The 16,348-nt window shown below is 38.8% G+C and overlaps 1 protein-coding gene across 4 annotated transcripts in view; it reads left to right on the forward strand.

The window, feature by feature from the left end:
- Positions 1–16,348, forward strand: part of nphp3 (nephronophthisis 3) — a 37,380-nt gene that overhangs the window by 8,366 nt on the left and 12,666 nt on the right. For all 4 annotated transcript variants that reach the window (XM_072680328.1, XM_072680331.1, XM_072680329.1 and 1 more), the window contains 19 exons: positions 907–1,032; positions 1,550–1,700; positions 2,030–2,182; positions 3,004–3,137; positions 3,858–4,018; positions 4,176–4,353; positions 4,598–4,672; positions 5,311–5,466; positions 5,812–5,915; positions 6,054–6,168; positions 6,457–6,600; positions 6,998–7,095; positions 7,586–7,688; positions 8,469–8,551; positions 10,269–10,407; positions 10,709–10,873; positions 14,282–14,376; positions 14,715–14,837; positions 15,792–15,981. In XM_072680328.1, coding sequence (XP_072536429.1) covers positions 907–1,032; positions 1,550–1,700; positions 2,030–2,182; positions 3,004–3,137; positions 3,858–4,018; positions 4,176–4,353; positions 4,598–4,672; positions 5,311–5,466; positions 5,812–5,915; positions 6,054–6,168; positions 6,457–6,600; positions 6,998–7,095; positions 7,586–7,688; positions 8,469–8,551; positions 10,269–10,407; positions 10,709–10,873; positions 14,282–14,376; positions 14,715–14,837; positions 15,792–15,981 — 2,493 coding nt within the window. The remainder of the gene's footprint in view (positions 1–906; positions 1,033–1,549; positions 1,701–2,029; positions 2,183–3,003; positions 3,138–3,857; positions 4,019–4,175; positions 4,354–4,597; positions 4,673–5,310; positions 5,467–5,811; positions 5,916–6,053; positions 6,169–6,456; positions 6,601–6,997; positions 7,096–7,585; positions 7,689–8,468; positions 8,552–10,268; positions 10,408–10,708; positions 10,874–14,281; positions 14,377–14,714; positions 14,838–15,791; positions 15,982–16,348) is intronic.

Genomic DNA, 16,348 nt, shown 5'->3' on the forward strand with positions numbered 1-16,348 from the left:
ATGAGTGAAGACACTACATACAAACTAAAGACAATTCATCCTGTCACTCCTTACTCAGTGCAGAGTCTTAAAACCATTGCCTGCAACAGAGAAAGTGGTAACTTGCTTTTAAAGTCTTCAACATTGAGGCCAAGCAGCAATTCCCCAGTATCAACTACAATTGCACACATATAGGTGAAAGTAGTCTGGGACGGGGATGGCTACACACTGGTGAAGAGTGAGGGGGGGGAAAGACATGCCAAGTATGCAAATAGATGGTAGATGGTACTCATCAAATTGCACTGCCCAAATATAATGCACTTAGGTTACCAAATTTAATTGAAAAAATGACATGATAAGAAAGTTACTTTATAGTCTAAATAAAGGCAATAAATGTGTAAAACAATTTGATTCCATTTTATATGGCAAGTTAATATATATTTGTTGAAGTTTGCTTTACATTACATTTTATGGAAAAACAGAGAAAGTATATATTTTGTTTGTTTTCCTAAAGTATATAAAATGGAAAATGTACTTTTAGTATTCTTTACCTTGTTTAAGTATATTTGAAATGCTTTTTGTAGAAGTACACTTTTTTTCAGTCACTATAAAAAATCTTTAGACTATTATTGGATAAGTGTGAAGTTTTTTGTGTTATAGCGTTAAATGCTGTGGTCCTATGGCATAGGAAAACCCCTTATGGCAACTGAGAACTTGCATTCTGACAACTTACAATTGCAGTTTAGCACTGGTTAATTAACATTGACATCTAAATGGTTAAGTTAAAAGATATTGATTATAAGAATGTTTAGCTCTATAAAGTGGTGTTGTAGTGACCATGTTCATATCAGTCCAGCCATGCAGTGTATTCAGTAACATTCACTGGATTTAGATGTCTAGGAAGCTCACTGCTTTTCTGCTTTCCAGGCTTTGCAAAAGACATACCAGAAGATTCTCAGGGAGAAGGAGAGTGCTTTGGAGGCTAAGTACCAGGCCATGGAGAGAGCAGCCACATTTGAACATGACAGAGACAAAGTGAAACGTCAATTTAAGGTGTGAAGCTTGGTCTGTGATTCTGACATTTAAACATCCCTTCTTCTTAGGGAACACAATCTTACTATCATACAATCTGTACCCCTGTCAACCGCAAGGTTTGACAAGACTGCACTATCCTCGAGTTGCATTTAGCCTTCACTAAGAGGTGGCAGAGATCTTAGATGGCATTGGACCATTACTAGCAGAGCTAGGCTGGTAAATAAGTATATATATTTTGTAAGAAATAATTTCCCCCCAATTTACTCATTTTCAATTTCTACCCTCTGACTAGAACCCTATCCTACCAGTATTATAGGAACGAAGGGCCGTCAAAATAAATATTTTATTGTCACATCACATTAACACATGATTAATTTATTTATTGCACTGTTTAAAATGTGCAGATTTAATAAATGATCTCTGAAATATGTCATCTGATTGCTAGCTCTTAAATCTGACCAGGAGGCTATTGAAATTTACACTAATTGTTTCCCATTTAGCCCTGCGTATCATTTCTATTTCGCCTTATGAACAGATTTTCCGCGAGACCAAGGAGAAGGAGATTCAGGATTTGTTGCGGGCAAAGCGTGATTTAGAGTCCAAAATGCAGCAGCTGCAGGCTCAGGGTATTCAGCTGTATGACCCCGCTGACTCAGACTCAGATGACAACCGAACAAGTATCACAAGTAAGAACATAACCTCATCACATGGCCCTGCAGAGCAAAAACCACATATATCATTACGAAACAGCTTACAGGCACATATCATACTCTCAATCCACACAACCAGCCTGACCAAGGTACTTTCAAAAGATGTCTGTAACCTGACTCACTGAAGTGATGGATGCTAGTCACGTAATTTGTGTACCTTGCCTCTATATTCTCCTTCGAAATGGAGGCTGAGGTACAGTGAATGCAATGTTTACATTTGAAGAGCCATCCAATATTTATTCAGTTGAAGCACCACTTTCAGGCTGATGTGTCACCATGCACTGCTGCAATCTGCCTGTGTGTAGCTGCAGGGACCCAGTGTGAGTACTGGAGTGGAGGTGTGTTGGGTAGTGAGCCCTCTATGGGGAGTATGATGCAGCTGCAGCAGGCTCACAGAGGACCAGAGTTTGCTCACAGTCTCATAGATGTGGAGGGACCATTCGCCAATGTTAGTAGAGGTAAGAGTTTGCTAAACTTGCACATAAAACACTCCATATATTCATGGTTTACTAGAGCTGAAATGATACAAAGTGCTATAAACGTATAAGTTATAGATCTCCCTATCTAACATTTAATATTTTTAAAGATAATGTGATATTAAACAAATCTCATCAAACACAAAGCACATTTTAAGATTTGATGAGGAGGAACAGACTTCACTGCCATCCAGAGGTGTTGTGGGCTTAAATCAGAGAAACACTGACAAGGGAGAGCTTGCAATGCAGTAAGTGATTACAATCTGGGTGAATGAAAGGTTATGTGTAACCTTAACTGTTAGGTGTAGGATCTTGTCATCTTCCTTGTCCCAATGGAAGTGTGGAAGATCTGATCATAAACTGGTACAGCAACCTTAATTAGGTGTATGATCTTGTCATTTTTGTGTCAAATCATAAATGCCCACAGCAACATAGAAAAGGAGATATCCCTTACAGCAACATCATAGTGCTAAACTCTGGCCACTGCATTTGGAATCTGTCTTTTTTTGGAAGTGCAGTTAGGGGTCAATTACATTAATCAATCATGCTAGAAAGAAAGATATGGAGGAGTTTCCCCAGGTCTGGTTTAGTTAAAAAGAAATCTCAAATTTTGTTGATGTTCTCAAGGTGATAAAATGCTGTTTGGGTATTTGCTTTGACATGACTGCTAAAACTAAGATCAGAGTCTTATTAGTACATCAAGGTTGCATGCTAGTTATTTAGATTTTAGGGCTCTAGGATCCAGACAGTGATATAAGTGATTAATCTACATATCAGTCATTTCCATTTCTTGTGCATTTCAGATGACTGGGACGCAGCTGTGGCCAGCCTGCTGCAGGTCTCTCCTCATGTGTCTCAGGCTTTATGGAGTAATACAGTCCGCTGTTACCTCATCTACACCCAGGAGACCAGAGCAGAAGTACAGGCCTTTATACAGGTACACACATGCAGTCCTTGAGGTACTTGCTGGTCTACCTGAATGAAAGACTGGATTTATCTTTCTATGGTGGCTCAGATCTTTTTAAGTAGTATGCGTTTTTGATTGATGCCAGGTATTCCTAAGCTTGTCAGAAAGCCAGCACCATCCTAGCACTGACTGTGAACTCACTTGGATATGGCAGTGGAGAAGAAGCTGATTGTAATATTACAGTTCTGAACAACTCAACTGTTGTGAATATAAGATGAAAAGAGAGTTTTTGACAAAACCAAAAAAACAAAAATCAACACCACAGACCTAACGTTCCGAAAGTGAAGTATGGTGATGATCGCATCATGCTGGGGACTGGGTATCTTGTTGAAATTAAAGGACCTATGGTTGGTACAAAACACAGGGAGATACTGCAAGACAAAGGAGTGGATAAACAACAAAAAAGGCCTACAAAGTTCAAATTTGGATAGAATTTAAATTTATTTAAATGGGGTCATACAACCTGAACAACCTGGAGCAAATCTGCCAGGTCTAAAATCAACCTCCAAACAGTGTGAAAAGCTGGTGGCAACTTACCCCAACAGACTTTAAGTTGTTACTTACAGTATAAGGTGGTTCTACAAAGTAGTAGTCTGAATGGATTATAGTACCTACTTTTTTGATAGTCCCACAGATCCTAATCCTGAATACATGAACATTATCTCTGTTTTTTTTTTTTTTTTTTTTTAGACGTATTCCCCTGGATTGAAGAGATTTTGTGAAGGTTTGGGTCATTTCTACCTAAACGTGTGTTTCCCTGAAGAGAAGGCTGCACTATATGCTGATGAACGCAAGATGGAGATTGAAAGGAGCTCTGTGTGTGTGCTTTTACTCAAGGCCTCAGTGTCCAGGTCAGTCACACGTACACACACACAACACATACATACATACATACACATATATATATAAAAATATATATAATATTTAATATTTAGACAATGTTTATTTTAACACCTACAACGTATGTCTGAAGTTTGATGTGTGTGTCGTTTGTCTGTGGCTGTGTAGCTGTGTGATGGAAGACGTTGAGGAGGCATTTGTGAAGTGTCCAGACTCTCGTCCTCTACTGCTGTACTTGAAGACAGGGGAGAGGAAAGGAGAGTGTGAGGGAGCGTCCAGTCTCAGTCCAGACACCAGAGAGCTCCTGGAGAGGGTCAACAATGCAGACAAAACCGCTAAGGTTAAGGTAGGATGCACACTACACTGTGTTAATGCAGTACTTTCTTCTCACAACGCTTAGGATGCACATGATGGCTTCATTTCCACCTGTTTCATGTGGAAAAACAGAAATTACCAGGCATTCTATTCTACATGGCCTTTCAAAGCTTCTTACGTTTTACACTGGGAGTTTGTTTGTGGTTGTGGTGTGAGTATACTATAAATCATTTGGTTGTTTTGGGTGGGTTTTTTTTGTTGTTTTTTTTGTGTAGGTGGTGGACCATGCTGGCTCTACAGAGGATGGAGCTGCGCTTATTTACGCTCAGCTAGAGAAGATTATTAAACAGGTATATTAAAACAGCAGAAAGTCATTTTGAAGCCTACATTTTCTCTGTACTTTTATTTTTGTTTATAGATAACAGTAGGTCTGGGCGTTATGGTGAAAATACAACATCACAGTATTTAAAGACATATAGAATATTTATTATAATACATGTAATCACAGACAAAATACATCAGTTCTTAAAAACTACTATTCAGATGCTCTCCCATTCTGAATACAGTGATTTTTATTCAACATCTGCTGTACTTCATCTAATTAAATGAGTCTTGCAGTTTTAAATGAGTATTGCACTAACAATATGTTTAGCATAAAAGCATTATTGTGTATCACAATAACAAAATTTTAGCCGATACAATAAAATTTACATATTGCCCAGCCCTAGATAACAGTATGTCCACAGTTTAAGAACTGCAGAAGCCACTGTCCTGCAAAAACACTTTCTTCATTCTTGCTGTATTTCAGGTTTTGACATAATTTGTATTTGGCAGTTTTTCTTTACATTGTGTCAATATATAATGATGAATGGACCAATAGTGTAACAATTCTCTCTCTCTCTCTCTCTGTGTGTGTGTGTGTGTGTGTGTGTGTGTGTGTGTGTGTGTGTGTGTGTGTGTGTGTGTGTGTGTGTGTACGTGTGTACAGGAGTTGTTGGGTTTGGAGCTAGAGGACAGTGGAGTAGTGGAGGAAAGAGAAGAAGCAGACTCTGGAGATGTTCTGTGGGATCTGCATGATGAACAGGAGCAGACTGAAGCCTACCAGCATATCTGCAGCGCTGCAGCCAGCCTCAACTTCCAGAAGGTCTGACTACTTAGTGGTTGAGACAATGATCCATAAACATTCTGTGTTATACTGTGCTATAATATTAGAACTGGAATACCTCTTGAGCATAAATTGTCTTATAAAAATAAAAATATATAAAATGCAAAATGGGTATAAATACTTGGTGGTTAAGGTTGGCTTAATTCAGCAAAGCATTGATGAAACCTAGCTGATGACACCTGTGAAGAGTTTGCAACGAGTGGGTGATTATTAGAATATGATTTCCATTTCAGCATTGCTTTGCAGTCTACCTATAGATTTACTATCTGCTTAGAGCTGCCTTTTGCTTTGTGAGCATCAATTATTATATCTCGCTCTTTTCAGTATATTGAGGGACTAAATGATATGGTGGCTGCTCCTCCCCCAACTCCTCCACTGCTGGTGTCAGGAGGACCTGGATCAGGCAAATCTCTGCTGCTTGCTAAATGGTATTTTAGCTACATAAAACTTTCAGTTCACAATTAGCCTAATAAATCCATTATTTTAAAGCTCAGTATGGAGTGAACCTTTCATCTAAGCTTGCATGAGTTACTGTATTTTAAAACCTTACTGCAAATGTGTTTAAGGATAGAACTCCAGCAGAAGCACTCCCCCAACACCCTGATCCTCTATCACTTTGTGGGTCGCCCTCTTTCCACCAGTGCAGAGCCCGTCCTCATCATCAAACGCCTCACTGTGAAGGTCTGATTTCTCTCACACACAACACTTCCAAATCTTATGTTATACTGAAACTTTTTATTGAATTTATTGAACATCAACATTAATTAAATCTAAAATCTGATTGGTGAAACCATGTTTGAAGCGGTTGTGAAATATTTGATAAACACATACCTTTTGTTTTTGTTAGCATAAGCAATTTCTGCGACTGTGTAAAGATAAAAAGCATAGGTAAAAAGGTATTCCTGATAGATTCAGTGTTGATGTTATGGTACTGCTGCTGAATTGCTGCTGGATGTTGTTGCTCTAAAGCTCTTGCAGCATTTCTGGTCCATCTCTGGCCTGACCATGGACCCCTGCAAAATCCTGGAGGAGTTTCCTCGGTGGCTGGAAAGGCTGTCTGCACGTCACCACGGCAACATAGTCATTGTCATTGACTCCATTGACCAAATACAGGTTAGCTGCTGCAAGAAGCAACATAAATGTCCTGAACAAAAGAAAACAAGACCAACCTCAAATGAAATTAAAAGGGTTAAGACAATAATACACAATAACAAAAGACAAATAGACAAATTTGAGTTTAATTAGTTTGTCTGGAGCTGGAAAATTAACTTCAGACTGTACAGTGAGTGGAGTTTGTTACTGTGATGTAGCAACAAGCTGCTTGTTAAGTGACATCATAGCTGTGCTGTTATTTCACTATAACACACTCCCTTTTGTGTTTTGTTGCTTTAGTATCAAACTGCTCCAGTTCCATTTTTTTTTTTTCAAATAGATTTTAATACATTATAATGAATATATTGCTTACAAAGTGTTAGGTTACATTTCTGCTGGTCGTTATCTTGCTTCACAGAATGCAGAGCGGCATATGAAGTGGCTGATTGATCCTCTTCCTGCCAACGTCAGAGTGCTGGTGTCAGTCAATGTGGAGACGTGCCCACAGGCATGGAGGTATTTTATTAAAACACCCATACACAAACTACACAGACACCATTCAGACCTGCCCAGGGGACTTCCTTCTAACACAAACTCTGAAGGCCAAGAGCACACTGAGCAAACATTCTAAGACAAACCCTAACATTCTAATTTTGCCAGTTGTTTTAGAATGTTCTGAAAAATAAAATCTGTACCACACCAGTCAAACACCACCCAACAAAGCAGCAGATCTTGGAAAATCTTGGAAAAATGGTTTGTTTGCTATTGTAATTAAGAACGTTTGACGTGTTTTTCCATGGGTATGCAGCTGTGTGTGGAAAAGTCTGTTCTAAGTCACGTTAAATCATCAAACACGCATTCAACATGTCAAATTCGACCATTTCTGGTCAAACACTAACAAACACAGGTGTGGCACGGCAACTGAACATTTGTGTTTGTTCTTTGGCCTTGAGAGTGTAAATTAGAGACCACAAGTACAGTATAAGTATTTTTGTCCTCTACTCAGGCTGTGGCCCACACTGCACTTGGACCCTCTCAACCCCAGGGAAGTGAAAAGTGTCATCAACACAGTGTGTGTGAGCAGTGACACCAAACTCACAAAGGACCAGGTGTGAAAATGAGCATGTGTGCATGCTTTAATAGATTTTATGTGAATTAAAGCAATGGTTTGACCAAAGATTTATAGTAATATAAGCCCGCAACCACCTTACTAAATCATGACACACTTTTAAAAACTGCATAAAGTTTTTTATTTAGTATTTAGTATTTTATTTTATTTAGTTTTTTTTTTTTTTGTTTGTTTTTTTTTTTTTTTTTTTTTTATGATTACTAAATTGGTGGCTATATGCTTTGTTTATTTCCATAGCTACCCTGTAGCTCCAGGAAAAAGCTAAAGAAGCAAACGTTGGACAATTTTTGTAATTTTTGTCCAAACCATTGCTTTAATTTACAGTAGTATGAAAAAATGACCATGATCTTTGTTTATTTTCCAGTCAAAACAGCCGTTAAGTCCAGGAGTTTACTTTTCAGCATCAGGGAAGAATATAAATTATACATTTATATTTTGTATGAATTTCTCATCATCCGAGTAATTTCAGCTCATTCAGTGATGCTGAGGTCGGGACTCTGGGGTGTTCAGTCGATTGTTCGGAGAAAGCTAGCAGCTTCAGCAGTTTCATTTGCAAGTGTTCTTAGTGATCTTCTCACTAGGCGTCTGAAACAGCTACACATACCACAACATTATGATCAGAAAACTGCATAACTTGTACTTAAAGTCTGTTTAACTTAATATCTGACTTTTGCACCATTATATACTACCATGTTGAAGTATTTCTCTCTTGTCTTTGACAAGTATCATCGCTGTGATATTTTTTAATGCTGTTAAACAGGAAAAGAAGTTGGAAAAACACTGCCGTTCTGCTTCCACCTGCAACGCTCTCTACGTCTCGCTGCTTGCCAGACTCCTCACACAGTGAGTCCATTACTAAGTTTGCCTGTGTTCATGACCTATTTACCCTTGATTTGTTCTGTTGTGTTGGCTAAAATAACCAAGAAACATGGCTAGCTGAAGCATTGTGCCCAAAATAAGCATCCTGCCTAGACTACAACACCAGAATGCTGGTTCTCAGTAGATAATTCCTTGCAAACAAAAATAATACCTGTCCAACAGTTCTAGACAAGTCCGCATCACCCAGTTAACTCTTCATCCAGCTAATGAAGATTCATTATGCGTTCCAAAAAGTAGGAGATCCACTCCCTAAAAAAAAGATACTAATGCATCTTTCTAAAATATTATGTTTCTAAACATAGCTTGTTGGTGGTTTAGCAGTCAGTAAAGCATAAAAAAAAAACAGGAAATTGAGCCATCATGTATGATCACATGATCTGAACTGGGGGTTTTTTTCAGTGCTCAAAGCCATAGATCAGATAAAAAGCAAGAAGTGTATATATACAAAATAAATAAGCAATAACAACTATAATAGTAAATATCCACATCAATAATTCCAGAAGTACATGTTGATAAAGAAAAAAATATGGCCATAAGGCCTGGCTTGGTGTCTTTTAGAGTTTTAGCTCTCAGCATAGCATTTAGGACAGAAAATTAATTGAAAGAGATCAGCCTTCTTTTAAACATATCATTTGTCATAGTAACAAGCGTTGAAGTTATTGTGTCAAGTTATAGCTATTTAAGTTATAGTCAGGTTATTGTGCAGTATATAGCACCAGTCATAATGGCATTAGCGAAACAGAAGTGTTGGAGATGTTTTCTGAGCTGAGTTTCCCTGCCCTCTCCTCTCCGTTCTGCAGTCTGCACAGGCTGCTTGTTATCAACTTTGGCTGTAGACATTTACGCTTCCAAAGGACAGAAAATTCATTGAAAGAGGTGTCAGCCTTCTGTTAACATATCATTAGTCATGGTCAAGTCCAATAATGAATCCTCATCAAAAAAGAAATAAAACGAATTAGAATTTTAAATTCACCGACACACTAGTTTAGCAATTTCTAACAAAGTGTCACAGCTTTTTATTGCCTGTGCATTTAAAACATTCCAAGCAATGTACAGGCCCTAAGGAAATGATTGACCAAAAAGTGGCCAAGTCATAAAGACATCTAAAGTTGTGGTCGGATGTTTATATACACTCATCATGGGGCAGATTGAGTGAACATCTTTAACTACATCTTTTATACATGCACTGTTCTGTACATGCACGCATTCTTTAAATAAGTAGAGGGTCATAATTATACTCACAGAGTAAGAAACTATACATACAGCACACATTTTATTTGGTTAAAGGTCCCTCAGCAAGTTGGACCCTTACCAGATGCGTTTAGTAGCCATCAAAAAGCTTCTGGCAGAATTTTGGTTGGCTATTTGACCCCTCTGTTTGGCAGAACTGTTATTTTCCAGGCGTGCCTAGCTGATTGTTTGAGGTTATGCTGACCGATTCTGAGGTACTCGTCCTTTTTTATTCCGTTCCTGTTTCCACTGGCCCCGTCATGCTTAACAGTTGATACAGTGTTCTTAGCCTCACCTTGACTCCTCAAGACATCTGTTTCATCTGACCAAAAAAAAGCCTGCTAATTGTTTTATGCAATGGGTATCGTTTGGGTAGTTATTGTTAAACTAATGTAAATATATATTACTATAATACACAAATATATAATAGAAAATACATCTTGTGTCTCAGCTCTAGAGCCATCTGCTCGTTGGAGAGGACCCTACAACAGTGTGTGTCATGCCAGGATACTGTGGCATTGTACAGGCTCTGTCTGAAGGTGGCACTGGATACACTTAACACTGACAGAGAAAGGAATGTCATGAAAGAGGTGAGCTCATCTAAACACACTATGGACAAACGTATTGGGACACATTCATTTGTTACTGTAGTATCTGTCTACTGTACAGGGAAGGCTTTCTACTAGATGTTAAGGCATTGCCATGAGGATTTGATTGCTTTCAGTGACATGAGTGTTGGTCAGGCGGTTAGATGGAAAATGGACATTAATACAGATGCAATTCATACACCAAGGTGGCATCTGCTACTGTTATGAGCTATGCTGTGTGCTTTTGTTCAATTTTGGTTTCTTTCATTATTTACAAACTGTGTGTGTATTTCTTTTTCTGCAGTTATTGTGCCTGGTAAGCGCCAGTCATAATGGCATTAGCGAAACGGAAGTGTTGGAGATGTTTCCTGAGCTGAGTTTCCCTGCCCTTTCCACTCTGCTCTGCAGTCTGCACAGGCTGCTTGTTATCAACTTCGGATGTGGACTCGTACGCTTCCAGCATCTGCAGGTCCCATGCTTTTTCTGTAGCTTTGTGTGAGAGAATGAAGGGATATTTCCAGTCATTGATATTATTTAGCTTAATCACTTCACAACAAAACTAAACACGTATTAAAATGAAAGGAAATAGGAATTTGAAGAAAAGCAATAAGAAGATGACTTGTATTTATTACATCTAAGCTGTATTGCTTAATTTTTTTTTTTTTTAAAAGAGCCCAAAGCAAAAGTTTGGGCCCCTTCCATGGTCGGTGACACGTATAACAGCTTCTAAATGCTTTTTGTAGCAACTAAGAGTCTTTGGCTTCTTGGTTGGGGAGTTTCTACCCAATTCCCCTTGAATTGGCTTCTATGTCTGTAAAATGCACAGGATTTTGAGGTGTTAGGATCTTTTTTGGATCCCTATCCTAACCATTGTCTTCATCTTAACCTTTCTGCTTTGTAGACGGTGTGATGTTTGCTTTGAGAATTTGCTGATAATTATTGAAATCTATTCTTCCCTCTATCAGTGACCTGTTCCCCATGCCACTGGTACACAACACAAGCCTAATACACTAAATACACTATTGCTCATTGCAACCAAAAAGGTCTGTTTGTTTGTTTGTTTGTTTGTTTGTTTTTCTCCCCTGGAATCATTTGCCACAACAGCTCCAACATCTTTACAGTACTTTAGGCTTGATTAGATGTTCCTTCTTCAGCACATCTTTGGTGCTAGATTTTGTGGTGAGGACATGTCCCTTCCATGAAAGCCATATTTGCACCCATATATGGCTGGTTATTTTGGAGTCAAATGTGTGAAACCTGACCTCCACTGTTCCTGTTCATTGACTATGAAATCACTCACTGTGAAACCCTGAGTCTTGGCATTCATATTGATGTCAGTTTGACCCATGCCACCTGCCTAAACATTGTTTTGGACCAGTCCAACGCTCCTTTGGTGGCATTTGCCTGTGGCGTCTTTGAGCAAGATAATGTCCCACGCATTGTGGGAATGGTTTTAAGGAAGAGTTCAAGGTATTGCCCTTGCTGCCAAATGTCTTCCAACCGCTTCCATTTGGTAGAAGATTCTGGACCATCAAAGTCTGCACTGTTGTTGTTGTTGTTTTTCCTCTCCTGATCCTTCATTTCAGAGAAGTGCAATCATTTGCCACAACAGCTCCAACATATAAATATCTAAATACAAACCGGATTCCAAGTTGGGACACTAAACAAATTGTGAATAAAAACTGAATGCAATGATGTGGAGATGGCAAATGTCAATATTTTATTCGTAATAGAACATAGATGACAGATCAAAAGTTTAATCTGAGTAAATGTAAAATTTTAAAGGAGAAATATGTTGATTCAAAATTTCACGGCGTCAACAAATCCCAAAAAAGTTGGGACAGGGCCATTTTACCACTGTGTGGCATCCCCCCTTCTTCTTACAACACTCAACAGACGTCTAGGTACAGAGGAGACCAGTTTCTCAAGTTTAGAAATAGGAATGCTCTCCCATTCATGTCTAATACAGGCCTCTAACTGTTCAATCGTCTTGGGCCTTCTTTGTCGCACCTTCCTCTTTATGATGCGCCAAACGTTCTCTATAGGTGAAAGATCTGGACTGCAGGCTGGCCATTTCAGTACCCTGATCCTTCTCCTACGTAGCCATGATGTTGTGATTGCTGCAGAATGTGGTCTGGCATTATCTTGTTGAAAAATGCAGGGTCTTCCCTGAAAGAGATGACGTCTAGATGGGAGCATATGTTGTTCTAGAACCTAAACATAGTTCTCTGCATTAATGATGCCTTTCCAGACATGCAAGCTGCCCATGCTACAAGCACTCATGCAACCCTATACCATCATGCAGCTTGGTATCAAGCTTGCTTAGAAATGGCTTCCTCTTTGCACTGTAGAGTTTCAGCTGGCAACGGCGGATGGCACGGTGGATTGTGTTCACTGACAATGATTTCTGGAAGTATTCCTGAGCCCATTCTGTTATTTCCTTGACAGTGGCATTCCTGTTTGAGGTGCAGCGACGTTTAAGGGCCCGGAGATCACAACCATCCAGTAGAGTTTTACGGCCTTGACCCTTACGCACAGTGATTGTTTCAGATTCTCTGAATCTTTTGATGATGTTAAGCACGGTTGATGATGATAACTTAAAAGTCTTTGCTATTTTACGCTGGGTAACACCATTCTGGTATTGCTGCACTATCTTTCTGCGCAACAATGGTGGAATTGGTGATCCTCTTACCATCTTGGCTTCAGAGAGACACTGACACTCTGAGAAGCTCTTTTTATACCCCATCATGTTGTCAATTGACCTAATTAGTGTTAATTGGTCTTCCAGCTGTTCGTTATATGCTAAATTTCCTTTTTCCAGCCACTTATTGCTACTTGTCCCAACTTTTTTGGGATTTGTTGACGCCATGAAATTTTGAATCAACATATTTCTCTTTTAAAATGTTACATTTACTCAGATTAAACTTTTGATCTGTCATCTATGTTCTATTACGAATAAAATATTGACATTTGCCATCTCCACATCATTGCATTCAGTTTTTATTCACAATTTGTTTAGTGTCCCAACTTTTTTGGAATCTGGTTTGTAGGTCAGCAATGAATGAGTCAGAGGAGTTGTTAATCATATTTAGTTCCACTTCCTTTCCACATAATCAGTTTCAACATCTCCTGTACTGCAGAAATAAACCTTAATGGAACAGATAAGACCTTATGTCTGAGCAGCAGAAGTGCGTTTAGGTGTTTGCTCGCCATGTCTTAAAGTGTGGAAGCTGGTCAGTATATTTGGTTTCACATCCTATAAACTGTATCTAGAACTTCACTGTAAAAAATTCCAGTAATTGAGAGTACACCAGTTAGCCCAGCTCTTACTTTTTTTGTAGTAGTAGTTCATTTTTTTGTTTGCTTGTTTTAATCCAAGCATGTTTCCTGTGTTTCTTTGGTTACGGTTTGTTGACATACAACATCCACTATATGGGTAAAGGTATTGGGAAACTTGCTCATTAATTGTTTCTTCCAAAAGCAAGGGTATTAAAAAGGCAACAATAGTTAGTGAGGTCAGAATGTTGAATGATCACCACCCCACCTCATCCCTAGCTCTCCAGCTGATCCCAAAAGTATTGGATGGAGCACCATGTTTCCAGAGAACACCGTTCCACTGCTTCACAGCTCAAACCCCTCTAGCCCATACCTAGCATTAGGCATGGTTCCAGTAGGTTCATATTTATCTGCTCCAGAGAGGTTTATTCTGTTGGCAGTACTTATCTATCTGTGGCAGCAATGGGTCCAACTTAAAGTAGCTAAATGTGTTCATTAGAAAGGGGTGTCCACAAACATTTGGACATATAGTGTAAGTACGATTACACTTTTGATTAGGTGGTGTTACTGTGTGGATAATATAACTCTGTACTCTGTGCAGGCATGTGAGGCTGTAATGCAGGAGTTTCTTGACGGAGGGAGGTGTTGCGCATTGTACAGAGAAAAACTCATTCGCTATTTCAGCCAGCAGCTAAGGTCAGCACTTCATTTTATACATATTCTCCTCTCACATGTTTGAGATTTGCTGTATTAAACGTTTCACGTTTTTTTAATGGTTGTATGTAACAAAAATGTCCCAGCAGCTAGAAACAGGACAGCATTTAATAATTTCCCCTCTTCCAGTTCAGTGACTCTGCTACAGACTGTATGTAGTAACAGCACATAAATAGATTTTTTTTCACACCATGGTGACCACTGTGTTTATTTCATGTATATAGTGCATGGAGTAAAGAAAATATACCACCCCGTCAAAAAAATGCATCCTTTAAAAAATTAATGTAAATGACCTATGACGTATGTATGTATTTTCACAGTGAAAACAGAGTGACATGGCGAGTTGCGGATGAGTTGCCATGGTTACTGCAGCAGCAGGACGACAGGAGTAAATTACAGCTCAGTCTGCTCAACCTGTTTGTCTCACAGAATCTTTACAAGAGGTGTCGATTTCATTTATCTGTCCATCCATTCATCTGTTCATAATTTTTCCTTTTGTTGGTGTTTTTTCAGTCAACCTGGAGACATGTCTTTTGCAGGGTAGTTCATGATAATTTTATGGGGCAATTTACTTAGGGGGGGGGCACAATAAGACTGTAATTCAACCAGAATAGAAACATTCTGACCATGGCTTAGTGGAAATGGGTAAAAAAAAGCAAACAAATCAACTAGTTGGTAACTAGATTATATTTGTGCAATGCACCGTGGAATCGTGCACCTCCCTCTTGACTGAAACTTTCATGCAGGTTGTTGGTAACCATATGGCAAAGGGCAGCAAAACAGCATAAGAGCAGTTCTCTCAGAGTTTTCTTAGTCTTTGAATTCTCATCTTGACCTTCACAATTTTCCTGAACTGCCTTTTTTTAACAGTCTGCATAGTACAAATAGTAGAAACATTGATTCTTTTCAGATCTTTAGACATTTGTTTAGAGAAGCATGTTGTTTCTTTTTTTGAGTATTAACACAAGTTTTGAAAAGGCTGTGAACGTATAAAGCTTTGACGTTTGATTCAGCTGGCAGTTCCTAATTATAGTTGGTGACATGCCTCAGGCCTGATTTGCTGTGACCTTGTCACACTTTGTGTGCTCAAACCTTCGGACAGACTACACTGTATGTGACTGTATGAAACTATGCATTAGGATTTGCTAACTATTATTGGCTACAGATGTTGTGTTTACTACTTTATCACTTAAAAAAGTGTAACTTGTCCAGAAGTGACTGAACTGTTGCATAAAACTATTAGTGAAGCAGTTTTATTTGACTAGTTTTTGGTTGTGATGGATTTGATCAACAGTTCATGGTTGCAGTTTAATCTAACCAGTTGTTGAATCCCAGGGGCAGTTATGTTTTGTATGTATTTCATGGTGCTGTGTGTGTGTGTGTGTGTGTGTTTTTAGGGGTCATTTCTCAGTGCTCCTGACATACTGGCAGTTTGTTGGGAAGGATAAGGTGTCCATGGCGGCGGAATATTTTGAAGCTCTGAAGGAGTTTGAGCGGAGCTGCGAAAGTGAAGAGAGCATGAGCAGACTCGCCAACTTGTATGAGACCCTAGGCCGATTCTTAAAGGACCTAGGGCTGCTCAGTCAGGTACACACAAACACACTTTCACCTTTACATTTATATGAGCAAAGTCCTTTAATCCTACTCAGAAGTACTAAAAACCTACAGTCAAGGCAGAACGTTTGCACACATTCTCCACATTTTATTACGTTACAGATTTTTTGTCACATAAGTAGCCCCCCATGACAAAGTGAAAACAGGTTTTTTGACATTCATGCTAATTTATTAAAATTCAAATATAAGATACAATATGACATAATACAATATTAAAACAGATGCATTGGTCACATCTACACACAGTCATAGAAACATAGCAATAAGGAGTATGAGATTTGTTCTGTATATATAAGTGTGCACACCTTTTGATCTCGCATTTTGTTTCCACTTACACTAC

This window comes from Salminus brasiliensis, chromosome 5 (genome assembly GCF_030463535.1).
Source record: "Salminus brasiliensis chromosome 5, fSalBra1.hap2, whole genome shotgun sequence".
In the NCBI taxonomy this organism is placed as follows: domain Eukaryota; kingdom Metazoa; phylum Chordata; class Actinopteri; order Characiformes; family Bryconidae; genus Salminus; species Salminus brasiliensis.